Source organism: Tachypleus tridentatus, chromosome 7 (genome assembly GCF_004210375.1).
Source record: "Tachypleus tridentatus isolate NWPU-2018 chromosome 7, ASM421037v1, whole genome shotgun sequence".
Taxonomy (NCBI): domain Eukaryota; kingdom Metazoa; phylum Arthropoda; class Merostomata; order Xiphosura; family Limulidae; genus Tachypleus; species Tachypleus tridentatus.
In genome coordinates, this window is record NC_134831.1 from 94,146,246 (window position 1) to 94,163,140 (window position 16,895).

Below are 16,895 nucleotides of genomic sequence, written 5' to 3' on the forward strand. Positions count from 1 at the left end.
CAGCATGACAGTGACATTTGATTTGAAACCCTTTTGTTTTTTTCTGTAAACAAAATGTTTTAATTATAGTCATTGTAGAAATTAGGTACTAATACATTTTTTATTAATAAGATGTCAGTAAACACTTTAAAGGTTAAGGTAAATGTTGAGAATTAGTTGTTGTAAATATACAAAGACGGCGATTGATTATGAGTTAAGACTGAAATTTAATAGTAACTTCGACAAGTTAAAGGTAGACACGATTACTTCAGCACATAGTAGTTTAATACAGCGATTTAATTGTTCAATTTGTTATATTTTATGTGTGAGGCTTAATCTTAACTTATTAATATATATATATATTTCTTAAACGTAAAATAGTTTTAAAATTATAGTATAAAGACTTATAAGTTTGTGTAGATAAGTTTGTATATTGTCAATCACAGTTTGAAATTAATGAAACTTTGATCACAAAAGTATGGTTAAATTAGTTTTTCATAAGATGTAATACAATAATTTGTTTCCATTGTTTAATAGTTGAGTAATATCTATTAGTGGAACTGGTACTATAATATAAATTGAACTTTATGTAAGTTTTTTAAAAAAATAATTAAGACATCTTGAATTATAACTTGTATGATACTGAGAGATATTTTGGATGGATTTTTGCAATAAATTATGCAGCAAGAGTTTTAAATAATTTTGTGTAGAAAAGTGTGTAAACTGTAGATTAACCTTAGTACAAAATTTGTCAACAAAATATGGATTTTTTTTGTGTATCCAATGCAAAACTGCTTGTATGTTTTTTATTTTGGAAAGAAACTGGAGTATGATTTAATATTTGTCAGTAATACAACTTTAATAATGTTTGCTGAAAATAAAAACGTTTTATGTATTTGGCCTAATGATGGCATATCCTAAGCCTAAATATTAATAATAATATGTGAAAAAGTTACAATGTACTTTTAGTGTCTGCTGTGAGCTGTATTTTCTATGTTTCAGTTTAGATTACTGAAGTAGTTAGAGAGTAGATGACATTAAGGTCAATTAAGCTTATAAAAGCAATTCTAGAATACCTAAAATAATCATGAAAATTACCTTTGTAAAGTGTGAAAAAATAAGGTAAAATTATAAATATGAAAATCAGTGAGACACTGAATCAGTTTTACTGTTGGTAGAATGCCAGTCATTTCATGGATCAGTATTAGTTATCGTGTATATTCAGTTACTCAGTTAGTCACAAAACTGTACAAGTATTTGCATGTTAGTCATAATGCATGAATGAGTAAACCTTTGCTAATAATGAAAACATAATTTGTGAACTTAAGCCTACAAGTGATAGGAGTCTGTAGTTTAAAAAACAAATAAACCAATTTGTTGTTAGAATATGGTCTAGACTTGGCCATATTTTTATCGTATAATTATAAAGAAGCAGTTCAAATAGAATAATGTGGAATTGTTTTGGTGAAAATGAAATACCAGTTTGTTCTGTTTCAACAATTTAAACAGAAAAGTGATTGAAGCTTTCCTAGAGAGAATGAAACAATTAAACAAAGGGATCAAGACAGGAACTTAGGAGAGAAGTTAAAACATAGAAATGCACTATTTAAAAACAAATAAAATTGTTATGAAGTTGGGTATAAGGGGCATCGATTAGGCTTAAGAGAGATGAGAAAGCAGCATTTCCTAAGGGATTGGAAGACTACAACACTAAGTCATTATCAAATTATTTATCATTGTAAAAACAATGATACTTTGCTACATGTTCCATAGGGCATTGTCAGGCCTGTGTGCTGTCTTTCTGTAACAAAAAAGTAATTTTCAAAAACTCCATGAAATTCTGAAAAATATTAATTGATTGAAATAAATGGGAAAAATAATAATTAATTTTTAGGATTGTTTAATTATTTCAGTAAAGTTTTCTCAAAGGAAAAAGAAAACATTTTCTCAATGTTTTATTCCAGTTAAAAGTCTTAGTTCTCAAATGTATTAGTAGAAAAAATGAAATTATAGAAATATGTAACATGTTAACTTCGTGAGATTATAAAATGCACTTGAACAATGGAAGATGACAAGGTTTATCAAAAAGTAAGTCAGTAAAACTATCTTGAATTATCTTATCTTAGACTTTTATGTAAAGGTTTTTGTGTGAATGTGTTACAAGCAAAAAACGAAAACCAGGGACTGTCTTGATAAAGAATACGGTTGATGTACTAAAATCTTCACCTGTCCCAATAGCTCACTGGCAAGTCTGGTTGGAACAGCATAGATAGTTCCTTGTGTTACTTTGTGGTTAATAATACATTTATGTTATTATTGTCCAATTGTTGAACAGTTAAATGTTGACACTGGAAAAAAATTTGTTTAGGAATGGAGGTTAGAATGATTCTCAGAAACTGTTGGCCTATCAGCTTGATTTTTACTAGCAAAGTGACAACATCTGCTCATAAAAGCATTTGGAAATATAAAATTTAAATTACCAATTTTCAATTTTCTTATCTTGTTTGAACTTTCTTTTTACATTTGAATTTTCCATAATGAGGTCATCCTTGATTTATGTTTTGTATTTTGATTTTTGAAAGCCTTAAGTAAGGAAACTTTCATAGAGTTAAAGGACTTATCTGGATTTTGTGAGTTAGTTTTAAGTTTGTTGGAATTCCTGGTAGAATTGTGTAGTAGACAAAGCAGTGGCTTAGTGGTAGACAAATGTGCAGGTTTTGAGTTGAAGTAATGTGATTGGTAGAATCCCTGAAGGTTCTGATTGGAAATCTTTTGTTATTTATTGTTTGTTTTATTGATATAAATATATTTTATGACAGAGGTGTATTTTATTTCAAAGTTTGCTGATGAAACTTAAGGTTATGGGAATAGCTCATTCTGCATCTGCTACAGAATGAATTACCATAAAGGAACTTCCAAAACAGATAATCCATAAAGAGCTATAAAGAAACTTCCAAATAATATAAAGTTCATAACCAGTACCTCTCTAGTATACTTTCTTCTTTTTTCAAGTGTTCTAACAGTGAGCCTGGACCCTAGATTATTTGTTATATTGTATCAACTGCTTCTTCAAAGTGTTCTAACAGTGAGCCTGGACCCTGGATTATTTCTTATATTATACCAACTGCTTCTTTAAGTGTTCTGACTGTGAGCTTGGACCCTGGATTATTTCTTATGTTGTACCAACTGCCTCTCTAAGTGTTTTTACAGTGTGCCTAGACCTTTGAATAATTTATTTTATTGTACTAATTGCTTGTTTAAGTGTCCTTACAGTACCAACTACTTCTTTCTAGTTAATAATACTTTGTTATTATGCATTCTGCTTGTGCTTGTATTTTAGTCAAAAATTCATTTCTAGTTATTAGTGATGTGGTCTCTATTCAATTATTATATAAAATTGTGCCAAATTTAAAAGGCTGTATCATAGAAAACCAAGAAAAATAAATATGAGCATAACAGATTAAAACAATTGGTTATTTAACGACTGATACAAGTGTAAGTACTTGTGTCCAGAGCTAGTTTAAATTATTGTGAGTCTAGTATCAGAAAAACTTGTTAGACATTAACTTTCACATGTTCTATTTATTTTCCCTTTTTTCACGTAAAATGGAAATGGTTAATTTAATAGTCTTGGAGTACCATTATTTTCTTCCTTTCATAGGTCAAAGAGTGCAAAAACAAATGCCAAAGTTCTCGAAAAAAAAAACCAAACATAATTAGTCCAATGGAAAAAAAAAGTTAACTTTCTGTAGCTGTGGCACTTTGAATTTTTCAGGCAGGATTGTAGTAAACCAATCAATGAAATCTTTGTTTCTCTCTTTATTAGTTATGGTTTTGTGCATTAGCAGCACCAAGCATGGGTGCATGTGTATCTGATTCAAGTTTATTACTCATCAGGATCTCTACCAACCTACCCTCAAAATGAAATTATTTTAATGTAGAATTAGAGTAAATTAACTTATGAAACTTTTTGGAGATGGTGTAAGTTAAGTGTTTGTACTTGAAAAAAAACCCACCAAAACTCAGAACTGTTCTAAGAGCTGGTTTGCTGCAGCTAATAAAAATAATTAAATAAACCTGCACAAACTAAGTACACAAAACAAGCACACACAGATTTTTTTTCTTTTGTTTATATTAAAATGGTTCTGGAGATTCATTACATCATGACATCCATGATGCCTTAGCCAGTTATGATGTGTCTCATGGTTGTGCATCACAACAATAACCCTGCAGCATTGTTTTCATTGTGAAAAGCTTTATCATGTTGCTATCATGTTTAAATTGTACCCTTCCTCCATAATACTTTCCATAATCCATCTAATGTAAGTGAATGAGTTTCCCAGTACTTGTTCGAACAGTCTGATTGCATGGAAGTTCATTGATATTTCATTTGACAGTTTCTCCAGTATGTCTTCAAATGGAATACCATTATTACACATTTCATTCTCCAGTTGCTTCAGGTATTCAGTAGTTGAATGTATGTGATATGGAAACAACATGTGTTGGTTCTAAAGATGGAAATCTCAATTATGTAACATGCCATTGACTGCAACATGTTAGAAATATTTCCCTTTACTGCTCTTTACTCATCACAGCTGTAGTATGACTTATTGCAGGTCTCCTACTAAATTGTGCTGGTACCCTAGTTTGATCCAGTTTCCTTTATTTTCTGATGCTATTAAGTACAAGGAATATCACTGTCTTTGTAATTCTAAATCTTTGAACTAAACATGATCTGAGTATACAAATATACTATCAGGTCATCCCTTAAGTAATGTCCAATTTTAGGTTCAGAAAAAGAGAAAGTATTTCAAATGCTTTTAATGTTATTTAACAATAACGTGTGTTCTATTATTATTAATTACTTCCTGTCAACAATTCACAAGTTTCTGAATGCCACTTCTATAAAATTCTTGGGGTTTGGAGAAAAATAATGTAGAGAGGGCAGTTTTGACATCTTCATGTGTTACAAGTTCTTTCCCATCAAGATAGTTCTGCAAACTTTGGAATAGATGATAATCAGATGGGACAAGGTCTGGACAATAAGGAAGATGTGGAAGTTTTTCCCAGTCTAGCTCTTCAGTCTTTGCAGATGTGATCCTTGCTGTATGGGACCATGCATTATCTTGGTGTAATGCAACACCTTTATGATTGATGAAAGAAACCCTCTTTTCTTTCAGTGCAACATTCAAGTGCTCTAACTGTTGACAACAAAAGTCTGATATAATCATTAAATTGTCAAATTGAGTGGCAATAACTCAAAGTGGATCACACCAACAATATCTCACCAAATGCTTAACAAGACTTTTCCAAGGTGGAGGCCCATTTTGGGTTGTGCTTTAGTCAGTTTACCTGCACTGAGCCATTGTCTGCACTGCTTAACATTTTTATAAAATATCCATTTTTCACCTCCAGTCACTAACCTGTCCAACAAAGGTGAGTTATATTCATGAGAGTGCAGAGTAGTGCAAATGTCTACTCTTGCTTTAAGGTTGGCTTCTGTACAATCACGGGGGACCCATTTTCCAAGTTTTGACCCCTTTCCTAGCTGTTACAGATGACGGTGAACTGTTGAATGGGTTGAATTAAGCTTCTGTGCTAGTCCTTCAACTGTTACAGCACAATCTTCATCAAGTGCAGCCATCAGCAAGTCATCATTAAACTCAACAGGATGTCCTGAATGTGGTGCATCACTTAAACTGTAGTCACCTGGTCTGAACCTCTGAAACCACCTTCGATGTTTTCTTTTACTGAGACTTCGCACCATAAACATCTTGAATGTTTTTTGTAATTTCTGCTGCACTATTGCCTTTCTTTAACTCATAAAGCATTATATGTCTAATGTCCTCCTCAGACACATCCATCTTCATAAGGGTTTATTTGATTAATGATCTGAAAAAGTGGAGTTGGGTTAGTTTCTTTTATTTGTCTGAACATTTTTATATATGTCCTACTACATATTTTAGTCATTAAAGCTTTCTACAAAGACAGAAATAATAATGCATGTTCTCTATTAAAATTTTGGACATTACTTATGGGATGACCTTATACATATGAAAAGGCTGTTGTATACCCTTCATTAAAGCAGCCATTTTTTGGTGGTGTTACACTACCTTCAATATGCCATAAGATGTCAAAACGTAATTTTGAATATGCAAATCAGCAAACCACAACCAGAGCCAATATAAAGTCTCAATTACATTTTGACATTTTATGGCATATTCAAGGTAGTGTAACACCACCAACAAATGGCTGCATTGAATATGTTGAATATGCTGTGTTGAATTGCACACGCATAAGGTTGTGGTTTGCACGTCTGACCCCCATTTGTTTACATAGGGATAATGTACAAACAAACTGTACAGTCTCACAGCTAAGAAGTCAAGTGACTGAACATGCACATAAATTAATGGTGATCTGAAATTTTTACTTTGACTGACACGTGACTAAATAAAGGCTGTCTGGCTCACTCATATCTGTATCTGTATTCTTGTTTAAGGTGTTTCAGTAACTAATAATACTCATATCTGTGTTCTTGTTTTAGGTATTTCAGTTACTAATAACAATCATATCTGTGTTCTTGTTTTAGGTATTTCAGTTACCAATAACAATCATATCTGTGTTCTTGTTTTAGGTATTTCAGTTACTAATAACAATCATATCTGTGTTCTTGTTTTAGGTATTTCAGTTACTAATAACAATCATATCTGTGTTCTTGTTTTAGGTATTTCAGTTACTAATAACAATCATATCTGTGTTCTTGTTTTAGGTATTTCAGTTGCTAATAACAATCATATCTGTGTTCTTGTTTTAGGTATTTCAGTTACTAATAACAATCATATCTGTGTTCTTGTTTTAGGTATTTCAGTTACTAATAACAATCATATCTGTGTTCTTGTTTTAGGTATTTCAGTTACTAATAACAATCATATCTGTGTTCTTGTTTTAGGTATTTCAGTTACTTATAACAATCATATCTGTGTTCTTGTTTTAGGTTTTTCAGTCACTAATAACGATCATGAACACTTTAGAACTACACCCTTGTGCAAATTAATTGAAACAAATGGTCATTTTACAATATTTTTAGCATGGCGGCCATTGTAGGCTCGCTGGACCCACTGATTTCCTTTAATAGTCATTTTTTCACACTGACGGAATCATTAGCTGTGTTTTGCAGTATGGTTGATCTATTTTTGGGATATATGACAAAATTTGAGGAATATTACGTCATTCAAAATTGCATTAGACTTTCTCAAAAATGAGGCTTTTTGTTTTACTGCTAATCAGTTGTCTTTCAGCCATCATACACAATGGACGTGACTCCTAGAAAGCATACAAAGATTGTGACATTGCACGAGCACACCGGCATGACTTGTAGGGAAATTGCGGACATTGTTGGTGTTAGCCTATCGACCGTCAGCCGTGTGATCAAGGCCAAGGTGAGTACCGGATCTATTAGTCTGAAACGTAAAGAAAGATGTGGCCAAAAAAGGAAAACAATTCCAAAAGACAATGCATATGTGGTTAGGGAGAGTGTGAAAGATCCATGGAAGACAAGTGATGCCATAAAAAGAGATTTGGAGGTCAAAGGAATAAAAGTCAGCTCTTCAACGGTTCGTCGTAGGCTTATTGATGTCCATCGAAGGACAAGGAGACCAGTCAAAAAACATCTTCTTACCAACTCAATAAAGAAAAACGGTATCAATGGGGTCTGAAATACAAAATCTGGACGCAAGAACAATGGAGGAAGGTGTTATTTAGTGATGAGACTAATTTTTTCGTACAGGGTCAAAGAAGTCTGCATGTTCACAGATCTGCAGGTGAGAAACTTCGAGAATCTCACATCAATCAGTTCATAAAACATCCCTTGAAGAAGTTTTGGGGCTTTTTCAGCTACTATGGCATTGGAGACTTACATATCGTAGAAGGTATGATGCGAGGACCTCATTACATCAAAGTTTTGCAGAGAAGAGTCATTCCAGAATTGAGAAAGAGATTTCCAGATGGTTCTAGCATTTTTCAGCAAGATCTGGCTCCGTGCCACACATCGAAACTTGTGAAGAATTTTATGACTACAACACGAATAAAGGTGCTGGACTGGCCTGGAAACTCTCCAGACTTAAATCCTATTGAAAATCTTTGGGCAATTTGTAAAGAAAGACTTTGGGGAAAAGACTGTACTATGAAAGATAAGCTAATTGAGGCCATAATTGAAGTGTGGTACCACGATCCAAAAATTAGTAAAGATTGCAGTCAACTCGTGTACTCGATGCCAAAACGGATTAATGATCTTTTGAAAAATATAGGCGGTCATATCATGCATTAATTTGTGAGTAACTTTTGTTCCAAAAATTAGTAAAGATTGCAGTCAGCTCGTGTACTTGTTGCCAAAGCGGATTAATGATCTTTTGAAAAATAAAGGCTGTGAGTAATTTTTAGATTCTCAGAAATAAAACGCAAAAAATTGAAAAAAAATCATAATTTTCCGTCTTGTTTAAATTAATTTGCACAAGGGTGTACTTCCATGAACTTACCTGATCTAACGTTATTCATCCTCTAAATGACATCCATGTTAAAACATTGAAAATATAGCTTACGACAGTAATTAGAAAGACATATATAAAGTCATGATGTGATCTTTAGTTGTTTTTTTATTTTTGCAGCACATAAAATTAAACCTTTGAAAATTCTACAACTAGAAATTGTTAGGAGATTTTAGTGTCTGTAAGAGTGTAATCTATAATCACAGTTATATACACAGGAACAAAACCACAAACTTTTAGAGTCCTGTTATGTATAGTAGTAAAATAATCCACCTTCAAAAGGCTTAGCATGGCTAGGTGATTTAGGAGTTCGACTCGTAATCCAAGGGTTGTGGGTTCAAATACTTGTGACACAAAGCATATTTGGAGTTATGAGGAATAGAATCAACAAACTTCAGATTGTTAGTTGAACCCCCAATCACCTGGCCATGACAGGCCTTTATTAAAAAAAAAAAAAGACATTTGGTTTTTCTGTCCCTATTAAGACATGTATGAGTTAACACGTGAAAGTTAAGTTTCATGTTATGTATTTCTGTACTTTTTTTTAATTTAGAGTAAAAAATAGTTTCACTGTAAGTGGTGTGGTTGGTTACTTTATCTATTAAAAAGTTACCAGTGTTTATTTTTAGTTCAGTCAGTGAACTTTTTGGATAGCCAAATGTGGTAATAACATTAAATCTGGAGTAGGTTTGTTTATCTTTTGAATTGACTCTGTTAGAAACTGGCCTTAAAAACTAACGTGTGTGTGTGTGTGTGTATATATATATATATATATATATTAATTGGTAGTTTATCTGGTTTATCTAGAAGATACTGTTGTTAGAATACTTGAATCAGTATCTGTTATTTAAAAATAAGAAACCCAGGCTGATATAGATTACAGACCTCTTGAGTGGTTAACTTGTTCAATGAAATTATAACCTCTTTATACATGCTTCCAGTATTTTTCCTTCCACGAGCAACAACACACTACTTGGATGGCTTAAGATGCTGATGAACCAAGTTCCTTTTTAACCATAATTAATGTTATTCCAATAAAAATTATTATCAAACTTCTAATATCTTGCATGCATTACCTTGGATTTATTGTAATTAAAAACTATATTCCATTTCTTGTTGATGAGAAACCCACTTGAAATAAAAAATGTATATCTGAATGGCTGGTATGGGTATTAACACTTTCATTGATAAACAGAGAACAGTGTTTTGACCTTCCCAGGTCATATTCATCTTTGTTAACCTGTTAACATAGTTCTGAGCTAATCAGTAAAAGTGTTAATACCCATACCAGCCATTCTGAGATTCATTTCTATGTTCCATTTATCTGTCCAACTCACCAAATAATCCAAACTTGTTTTTGTAGGGCAGTATCTTCGTTCTCACAGTCACAATATATAAAATATTAACATCTGAATAATTTATTGAATATTACTTCATCTCCATCATTCACATAATTTGAAAAGAACAAAAGTCCCAACAATGAGTCCTGAGGTAGCCCACTCTTAACATTAACCCAGTTTGACTAAAGTCTGTTGTTTTAAAAGGTTGAAATCAAAGTATTGATGTAAATATATATAATTAAAGTACATAAATGATCACTGTTTCTGGACATCAAAATATATTGTGTCTGTTTTGAGACTGTTGACAGTCTCACAGTGTTTTAATTATAACAGTGTATAACAACACTACCTTATTAATTCCATCCAGTTTTCTATATGAGCCAACCTATTCTCCACATCTACAAAACATTTACAAGCCTTTTATGTGGTACCTTGTTAAACACTTTCTGAAAATCTAAATATGCCAAATCCACACATTTACCCTAATCTACGTAAGCAGTAATCTCTTCAAAGAATGTCAAAAGATTAGTAAGACAATAATTTTCACTAGTAAAACCACATTGACTATCAAACAGAATTTTTAACTTGGTCAACTGACTTTACAAGAAATCTTTTGACTCGCAAACTTTCCCACAACTGATGTAACATTAGTAGGTCTACAATTACTGTAAAAGGTTTTTATCACCTCCCTTTGAAAAGAGGAGTTACATTAGCCTACTTTTAATATTCTGTCACCTGCCCACTGTTCAAGGACTTAAAAAAAATAGTAGTAAATAGCTTGCATATTTAGGATGTAACCTGCTTCAAAACCCTTGGGGAAATTTTTTTGCTTGGAAACTTTTATTATTATTTAAATTTTCCATTTTTTTATTAACAAGTTCAGAATCAATGTGATCATTTTGTGTATATCTACCAACTGTTCAGGATGATCATTGTTTCTTAGATCTTCATAAGTAAATATTAAAGAAAAAGTAAAATTTAATAACTCGGCCATCTCATAGTCATTAGGTGTGAGTCTTTCTGCATCATACTTCAAAGTCTGGACTCAGTCCTAACATTTTGATTGATGTTCTACTTCTTAAATTTACATTACTTTATTTTCTATTCTGTACCTTGTGTGTAAGTCAACTTTGTTATGACTTGTATTTTTATCTGTCAAAATATGTTGGAAAGAATGATTAAACAGGGCTGTCAATGCATAAAGCATTTATTTTAAGAGACATTTTGTTCTTTGAGTTGTAAATTTGTTTGAATGTTAAGTAATAAATGTTTATTTGTCATCTCTAAATTTTATCAGAACATTTTTAGAGGAAAAGATAAATGGTCATAATGAAAAATAGCAGCTGTTAAATGTTAAAAATAATTTGAGTGTCAGTAAAGGATGGTTATGTGATTGGAGAGTGGTGTTTGAATTTAGCATCAATAAAGGGTGGCCATGTGATTGGAGAGTGGTGTTTGAATTGAGTATCAATAAAGGGTGGCCATGTGATTGGAGAGTGGTGTTTGAATGGAGTATCAATAAAGGGTGGCCATGTGATTAGAGAGTGGTGTTTGAATTGAGTATCAATAAAGGGTGGCCATGTGATTGGAGAGTGGTGTTTGAATTGACTATCAATAAAGGGTGGCCATGTGATTGGAGAGTGGTGTTTGAATTGACTATCAATAAATGTTGGTCATGTGATTTGAGAGTGGTGTTTGAATTGACTATTAATAAAGGGTGGCCATGTGATTGGAGAGTGGTGTTTGAATGGAGTATCAATAAAGGGTGGCCATGTGATTAGAGAGTGGTGTTTGAATTTAGCATCAATAAAGGATAGCCATGTGATTGGAGAGTGGTGTTTGAATTGAGTATCAATAAAGGGTGGCCATGTGATTGGAGAGTGGTGTTTGAATTGACTATCAATAAATGATGGTCATGTGATTTGAGAGTGGTGTTTGAATTGACTATCAATAAATGATGGTCATGTGATTGGAGAGTGATGTTTGAATTGACTATCAATAAATGATGGTCATGTGATTGGAGAGTGATGTTAGAATTGACTATCAATAAATGATGGTCATGTGATTGGAGAGTGATGTTTGAATTGACTATCAATAAATGATGGTCATGTGATTGGAGAGTGGTGTTTGAATTGAGTATCAGTAAAGGGTGGCCATGTGATTGGAGAGTGGTGTTTGAATTTAGCATCAATAAAAGGTAGCCATGTGATTGGGAAGTGATGATTGAAAATAGTGTGTTAATAAAATATGACCATGTGATTGGAGAGTGATATCTGAGTTGAGTGTCAATGAAAGATGGTTGTGTGATTGGGAAGTGGCATTTGAAGAGCATTTGATCTGTGATAAATTTGTGAGAACATTGGAATAATGAACTGTTTTCAAGCTAAAATAACTAGGATTTTTTTCTTGTGTCAGTAGTAATTACAATTTTATTCAGTTTTTTGTATCACGAAGTTTCATTTCTGTCTATAGAATGATAAAAGAATTTCTGCAATAAGCTTACATATTGTCAGTGAAGCTCACGTCTCTTTTTATAATTATTTTTATGTGTATATGCCATGTATCAGAGAGTGTTTTATGTTGGAGAGGACAAACTGATTATGTTTTATTTTCTACATAGTTTCCTCATGTTGGTGTCTGAAAATGGTCAGTTTCTTCCCTAACTGATCAGACCAGTCCTTATCTTGAATGTGTAGTCAGTCAACGTATCAATTGTACTTGAGAAGTGAGTATTTGTAGTACTATTTCAATAAACAGTTATCTTATAATGAGATGAAGTTCTAAAGTGATTTGAAAGGATTTTTTGAAATCTAGTGTGAGTTGTCATCAGTGTTGTACAATCATTACTGTACTTTTTGTTAATTGGAATTTTTGGTTACTAAAAATCTTTATAGTTAGTTTGTTTTTCTGCAACTTCAAAAACTCCAATTTTACAAAAATAACAAGTATGTTCATCATAATTTTTGCATTATCTTAGTAAATAAAAATTAGTTTACAATATTTAACTGGAATTTTGTTTTCATTTGTACAATTCATGTATTATTCTTGATGTTAATGTTTGTTGAACCTGTTATGTTACAAATTACCTATTTTTTGAGTGTGTGTGTGTGTGTGTGTGTGAAAGTTAGACATAAACAAGAGATAACTGACAAAGGAAAACTTAACAAACAAAAAAACTGGTTCTGTGTTAAAAAAAAACTAAATTGTGTTAACCCAGTATCGGTTCAGAGTAGGCTGTTTCCTGTATGTACATTGATGTAGAAAGCAGAATTGAAACATGATTTTCTAGGTCTACAGAGGTCAAATTCCTTTGAAGTGTAGACAGAACTCTTTGTATATCTTGTGGTGAATACATGATATCTCCAAATTTAGAGCAGCCATAATTTTATTGTGAAAATTTATAACAGAAATAAAAAAAAGCTGATAATATTATGTCAACCCTCTATTTCATGTTGTAAGATACAGCTAACAAATACATCTTTGTTGCTTAATATGCATGTGAATGCCTTAGGTCTGTATTTCAATGCTGTTACTTCCAGGAAACTGTCTAACTAAACTGCATAATTATTGTTCTTGGTTTCTTGTTTGAACAATAATATTTTTGGATAATGTACCTATCTATAACTTACTGAAATATATTCTGCAAAAACATATTTTTGTACTGTAGACCTATTTAAGTAAGAAATTCAAAGACAATACTTTTTTTTCTACATTTTCATAATGTATGCGGTAGAGAGCTAACACACTTATTTTTTCTTGTGTGAAAATAATACTGTAAAGTACAGTTTAGAATAGATAAACTATCTAAATGTGGTTTGGAGGAGTAGCTTTAAGTGTATCTTTTAAACAGTCATAACATAATGAACATAAAACTGTTTACTTCCAACAATTATTCTACAACTTAAGTAACTATACATGTGCACAAAACTGAAGTTAGACATCTCAGCCTTGAGGCTGTAGAAATGACATCAGGTAATACAATACTAACAAACACACATGAGAACATAAACTTTAAGTCTGACATTTCTTACATTCAGACTAATTCTTAAAGAAATTCACCTACAGTGTATCTGATATGTCTTAGTGAATACAATATAGTGAATGAAATTAAAATCATATAGTATGCAGTTTGTCCTTGAACTTTGTGTAAATATCTTTGTTACTCATGCTAAGCAACATAGTGAATGCTAACGATGTGTTAACTTATGTGATTGTACTAGAAACAGAATATGTCCGATAAAAACATTTACAAAAGAAAACTGTAGGTTTAGGAAGTAATGATTGTAAGGTGTCTCTAGGTAACAAAACTAGCTGATAACACTATGTAACACAAATTTTGTTTCAGGATAGTATGTGTTATTTCTTAATTGCTTAAGTTGTAAAAGTACAGAAAATGGCTTATTCCATTCAAACTTTCCTTTTGTTACCTGGATAATGAAATTTAGAAATTAACCTATTTTATATGTAAAAACAGGCAAATTTGCACATTTTCATTTACATAAGGTCTGAATAAAACAACATATTTGGGACTGTAATGTAAATCACTGTCATGTATCAGCCCCCAAATATAGTTTCCCATCATATTTTTGTTATATGATCCCAGGTCACAAAAGCAAAGTTTGAAGAGAAAAATCGGTGTGTTCCATTTATTTTAGGCATAAGCAATTGGGAAATAACACTTTATGTCCAGGAACAAGAAAAAGTAAAAAATTTGTTACATAGTGTTATGTAGTACCATTGTTGCATAGTGTTATGTAGTACCATTGCTACATAGTGTATTGGAATAATGTTTTATTTTTTGTGTCTTGAGGCCTTCAGCATATTTACTTGAAGCTCAAGACATATGATACTATAATATATTGTTGGCAATTAATTATCCCATGTTTTGCAAAGACAAAGTGAACATAGGAATGTGGGATATCTTTTATAAAATTGTTTGTTAAGAAAACACAACTGTGGTATTTCAGCTTTAAAAAAGTAACTTTTTTGTCTTTGTACCACATATGAATTACTTTTTAAATTATTGTTCCAACCAGTACTGTTGTCTGAAGATCTCTGAACTGGTTTTATTCTCTTGATTTTCACAAAACCAATTAAATATTTAATGAAGGGAGTGCCAACAAATTGTAATCTGTTGGATAGAGAACCCCAGTGAAAGTTGTGCAATTATAACCAATAAAGATGCTGTCAACTGCCAATCTAGTTTTTATTATGTTGAAATAGCTTCGTTAGGGCCGTGGCTTTGGATTACCTTGTGATTAGGTTTGTTAATGCTTTGGCCTTTAAATACCTTGTGATTAGGTTTGTTAATGCCCTGGCCTTGAAATACCTTGTTGTGATTAGGTTTGTTAATGCCCTGGCCTTGAAATACCTTGTTGTGATTAGGTTTGTTAATGCCCTGGCCTTGAAATACCTTGTTGTGATTAGGTTTGTTAATGCCCTGGCCTTGAAATACCTTGTTGGAATTAGGTTTGTTAATGCCCTGGCCTTGAAATACCTTGTTGGAATTAGGTTTGTTAATGCCCTGGCCTTGAAATACCTTGTTGAAATTAGGTTTGTTAATGCCCTGGCCTTGAAATACCTTGTTGGAATTAGGTTTCTTAGGGCCCTGGCCTTGAAATACCTTGTTGGAATTAGGATTGTTAGGGCCCTGGCCTTGAAATACCTTGTTGGAATTAGGATTGTTAGGGCCCTGGCCTTGAAATACTTTGTGATTAGGTTTGTTAGGGCCCTGGCCTTGAAATATCTTATGATTAGGTTTGTCAATGCCCTGGCTTTGGAATACATTTAATATACAATGTTTGATTGTCTAAGAAAAGGAAAAAAAAATGGCATGCTGGATTTACAAAATAATTTTGATTATTTAGGCATTCAAAAAAATTGAACTTCATGTTTTTTTTTTTTTTTATTTGTATTAACAACAGACTTAAAATTGATAGTTTTGTATGAATTGTTTTATTTAATTACTGAAAAGCTTGAAAGGTTCTGGAATATTTTTAACCTGAGAGTGTATAAGTCTGAATCTAAGTAAGGAAGTGAGTGTGATTCAATCCATAAGTGGGTTAGTCTGTGTGTATCTAAGTAAGGAAGTGAGTGTGTTTCAATCCATAAGTGGGTTAGTCTGTGTGTATCTAAGTAAGGAAGTGAGTGTGTTTCAATCCATAATTGGGTTAGTCTGTGTGTATCTAAGTAAGGAAGTGAGTGTGTTTCAATCCATAAGTGGGTTAGTCTTTGTGTATCTAATTAAGGAAGTGAGTGTGTTTCAATCCATAAGTGGGTTAGTCTGTGTGTATCTAAGTAAGGAAGTGAGTGTGTTTCAATCCATAAGTGGGTTAGTTTGTGTGTATCTAAGTAAGGAAGTGAGTGTGTTTCAATCCATAAGTGGGTTAGTCTGTGTGTATCTAAGTAAGGAAGTGAGTGTGTTTCAATCCATAAGTGGGTTATAGTCTGTGTGTATCGAAGTGAGTGTGTTTCAACCAGTAAGTGTGTTATAGTCTGTGTGTATCGAAGTGAGTGTGTTTCAACCAGTAAGTGTGTTATAGTCTGTGTGTATCGAAGTGAGTGTGTTTCAACCAGTAAGTGTGTTATAGTCTGTGTGTATCGAAGTGAGTGAGTATGTTGCAAATGGCAGTAGTCAGTACTACCTTGTGGCCAAGGCATGGTTTTCTTGGACATTGTTTTTCATGTCACATGCACATTATAATACTGATTTCTCATCTTTTCAGAGACTGTATTTTGGAATATGTATTGTACATGAATAAATATGGTGCCTGGACTATTTGTTTTCAATGAGAAATAGTGCTTTATCAACCAAGCTGGTTTATAAATTTTAAAAGTTTATGGAAGTTACAGGCATGTTTGACTGGGATGAAGGAGACCGCTTTTCATTTGAAGACAGTGATCGTTTCGAGGAAGACTCCCTCTGCTCTTGGATAAGTGAGCCAGAAAGTCTTTGCAACAATTGGCGTGGGTGGAAGAAGCCAAATGGAAACAGTTGTGGCTCATCAGGCTATTTTTGTAGTAAGGGCAGGTC

The 16,895-nt window shown here is 32.5% G+C and overlaps 1 protein-coding gene across 1 annotated transcript in view; it reads left to right on the top strand.

Moving 5' to 3' along the window:
- The window catches only part of LOC143256215 (zinc finger SWIM domain-containing protein 8 homolog), a 93,959-nt gene that overhangs the window by 351 nt on the left and 76,713 nt on the right, over positions 1-16,895 (top strand). The window contains 2 exon segments of the mRNA XM_076513105.1: positions 12,483-12,587; positions 16,709-16,882. Of these exon segments, the coding sequence (XP_076369220.1) occupies positions 12,551-12,587; positions 16,709-16,882 (211 nt within the window). The 5' untranslated portion in view covers positions 12,483-12,550.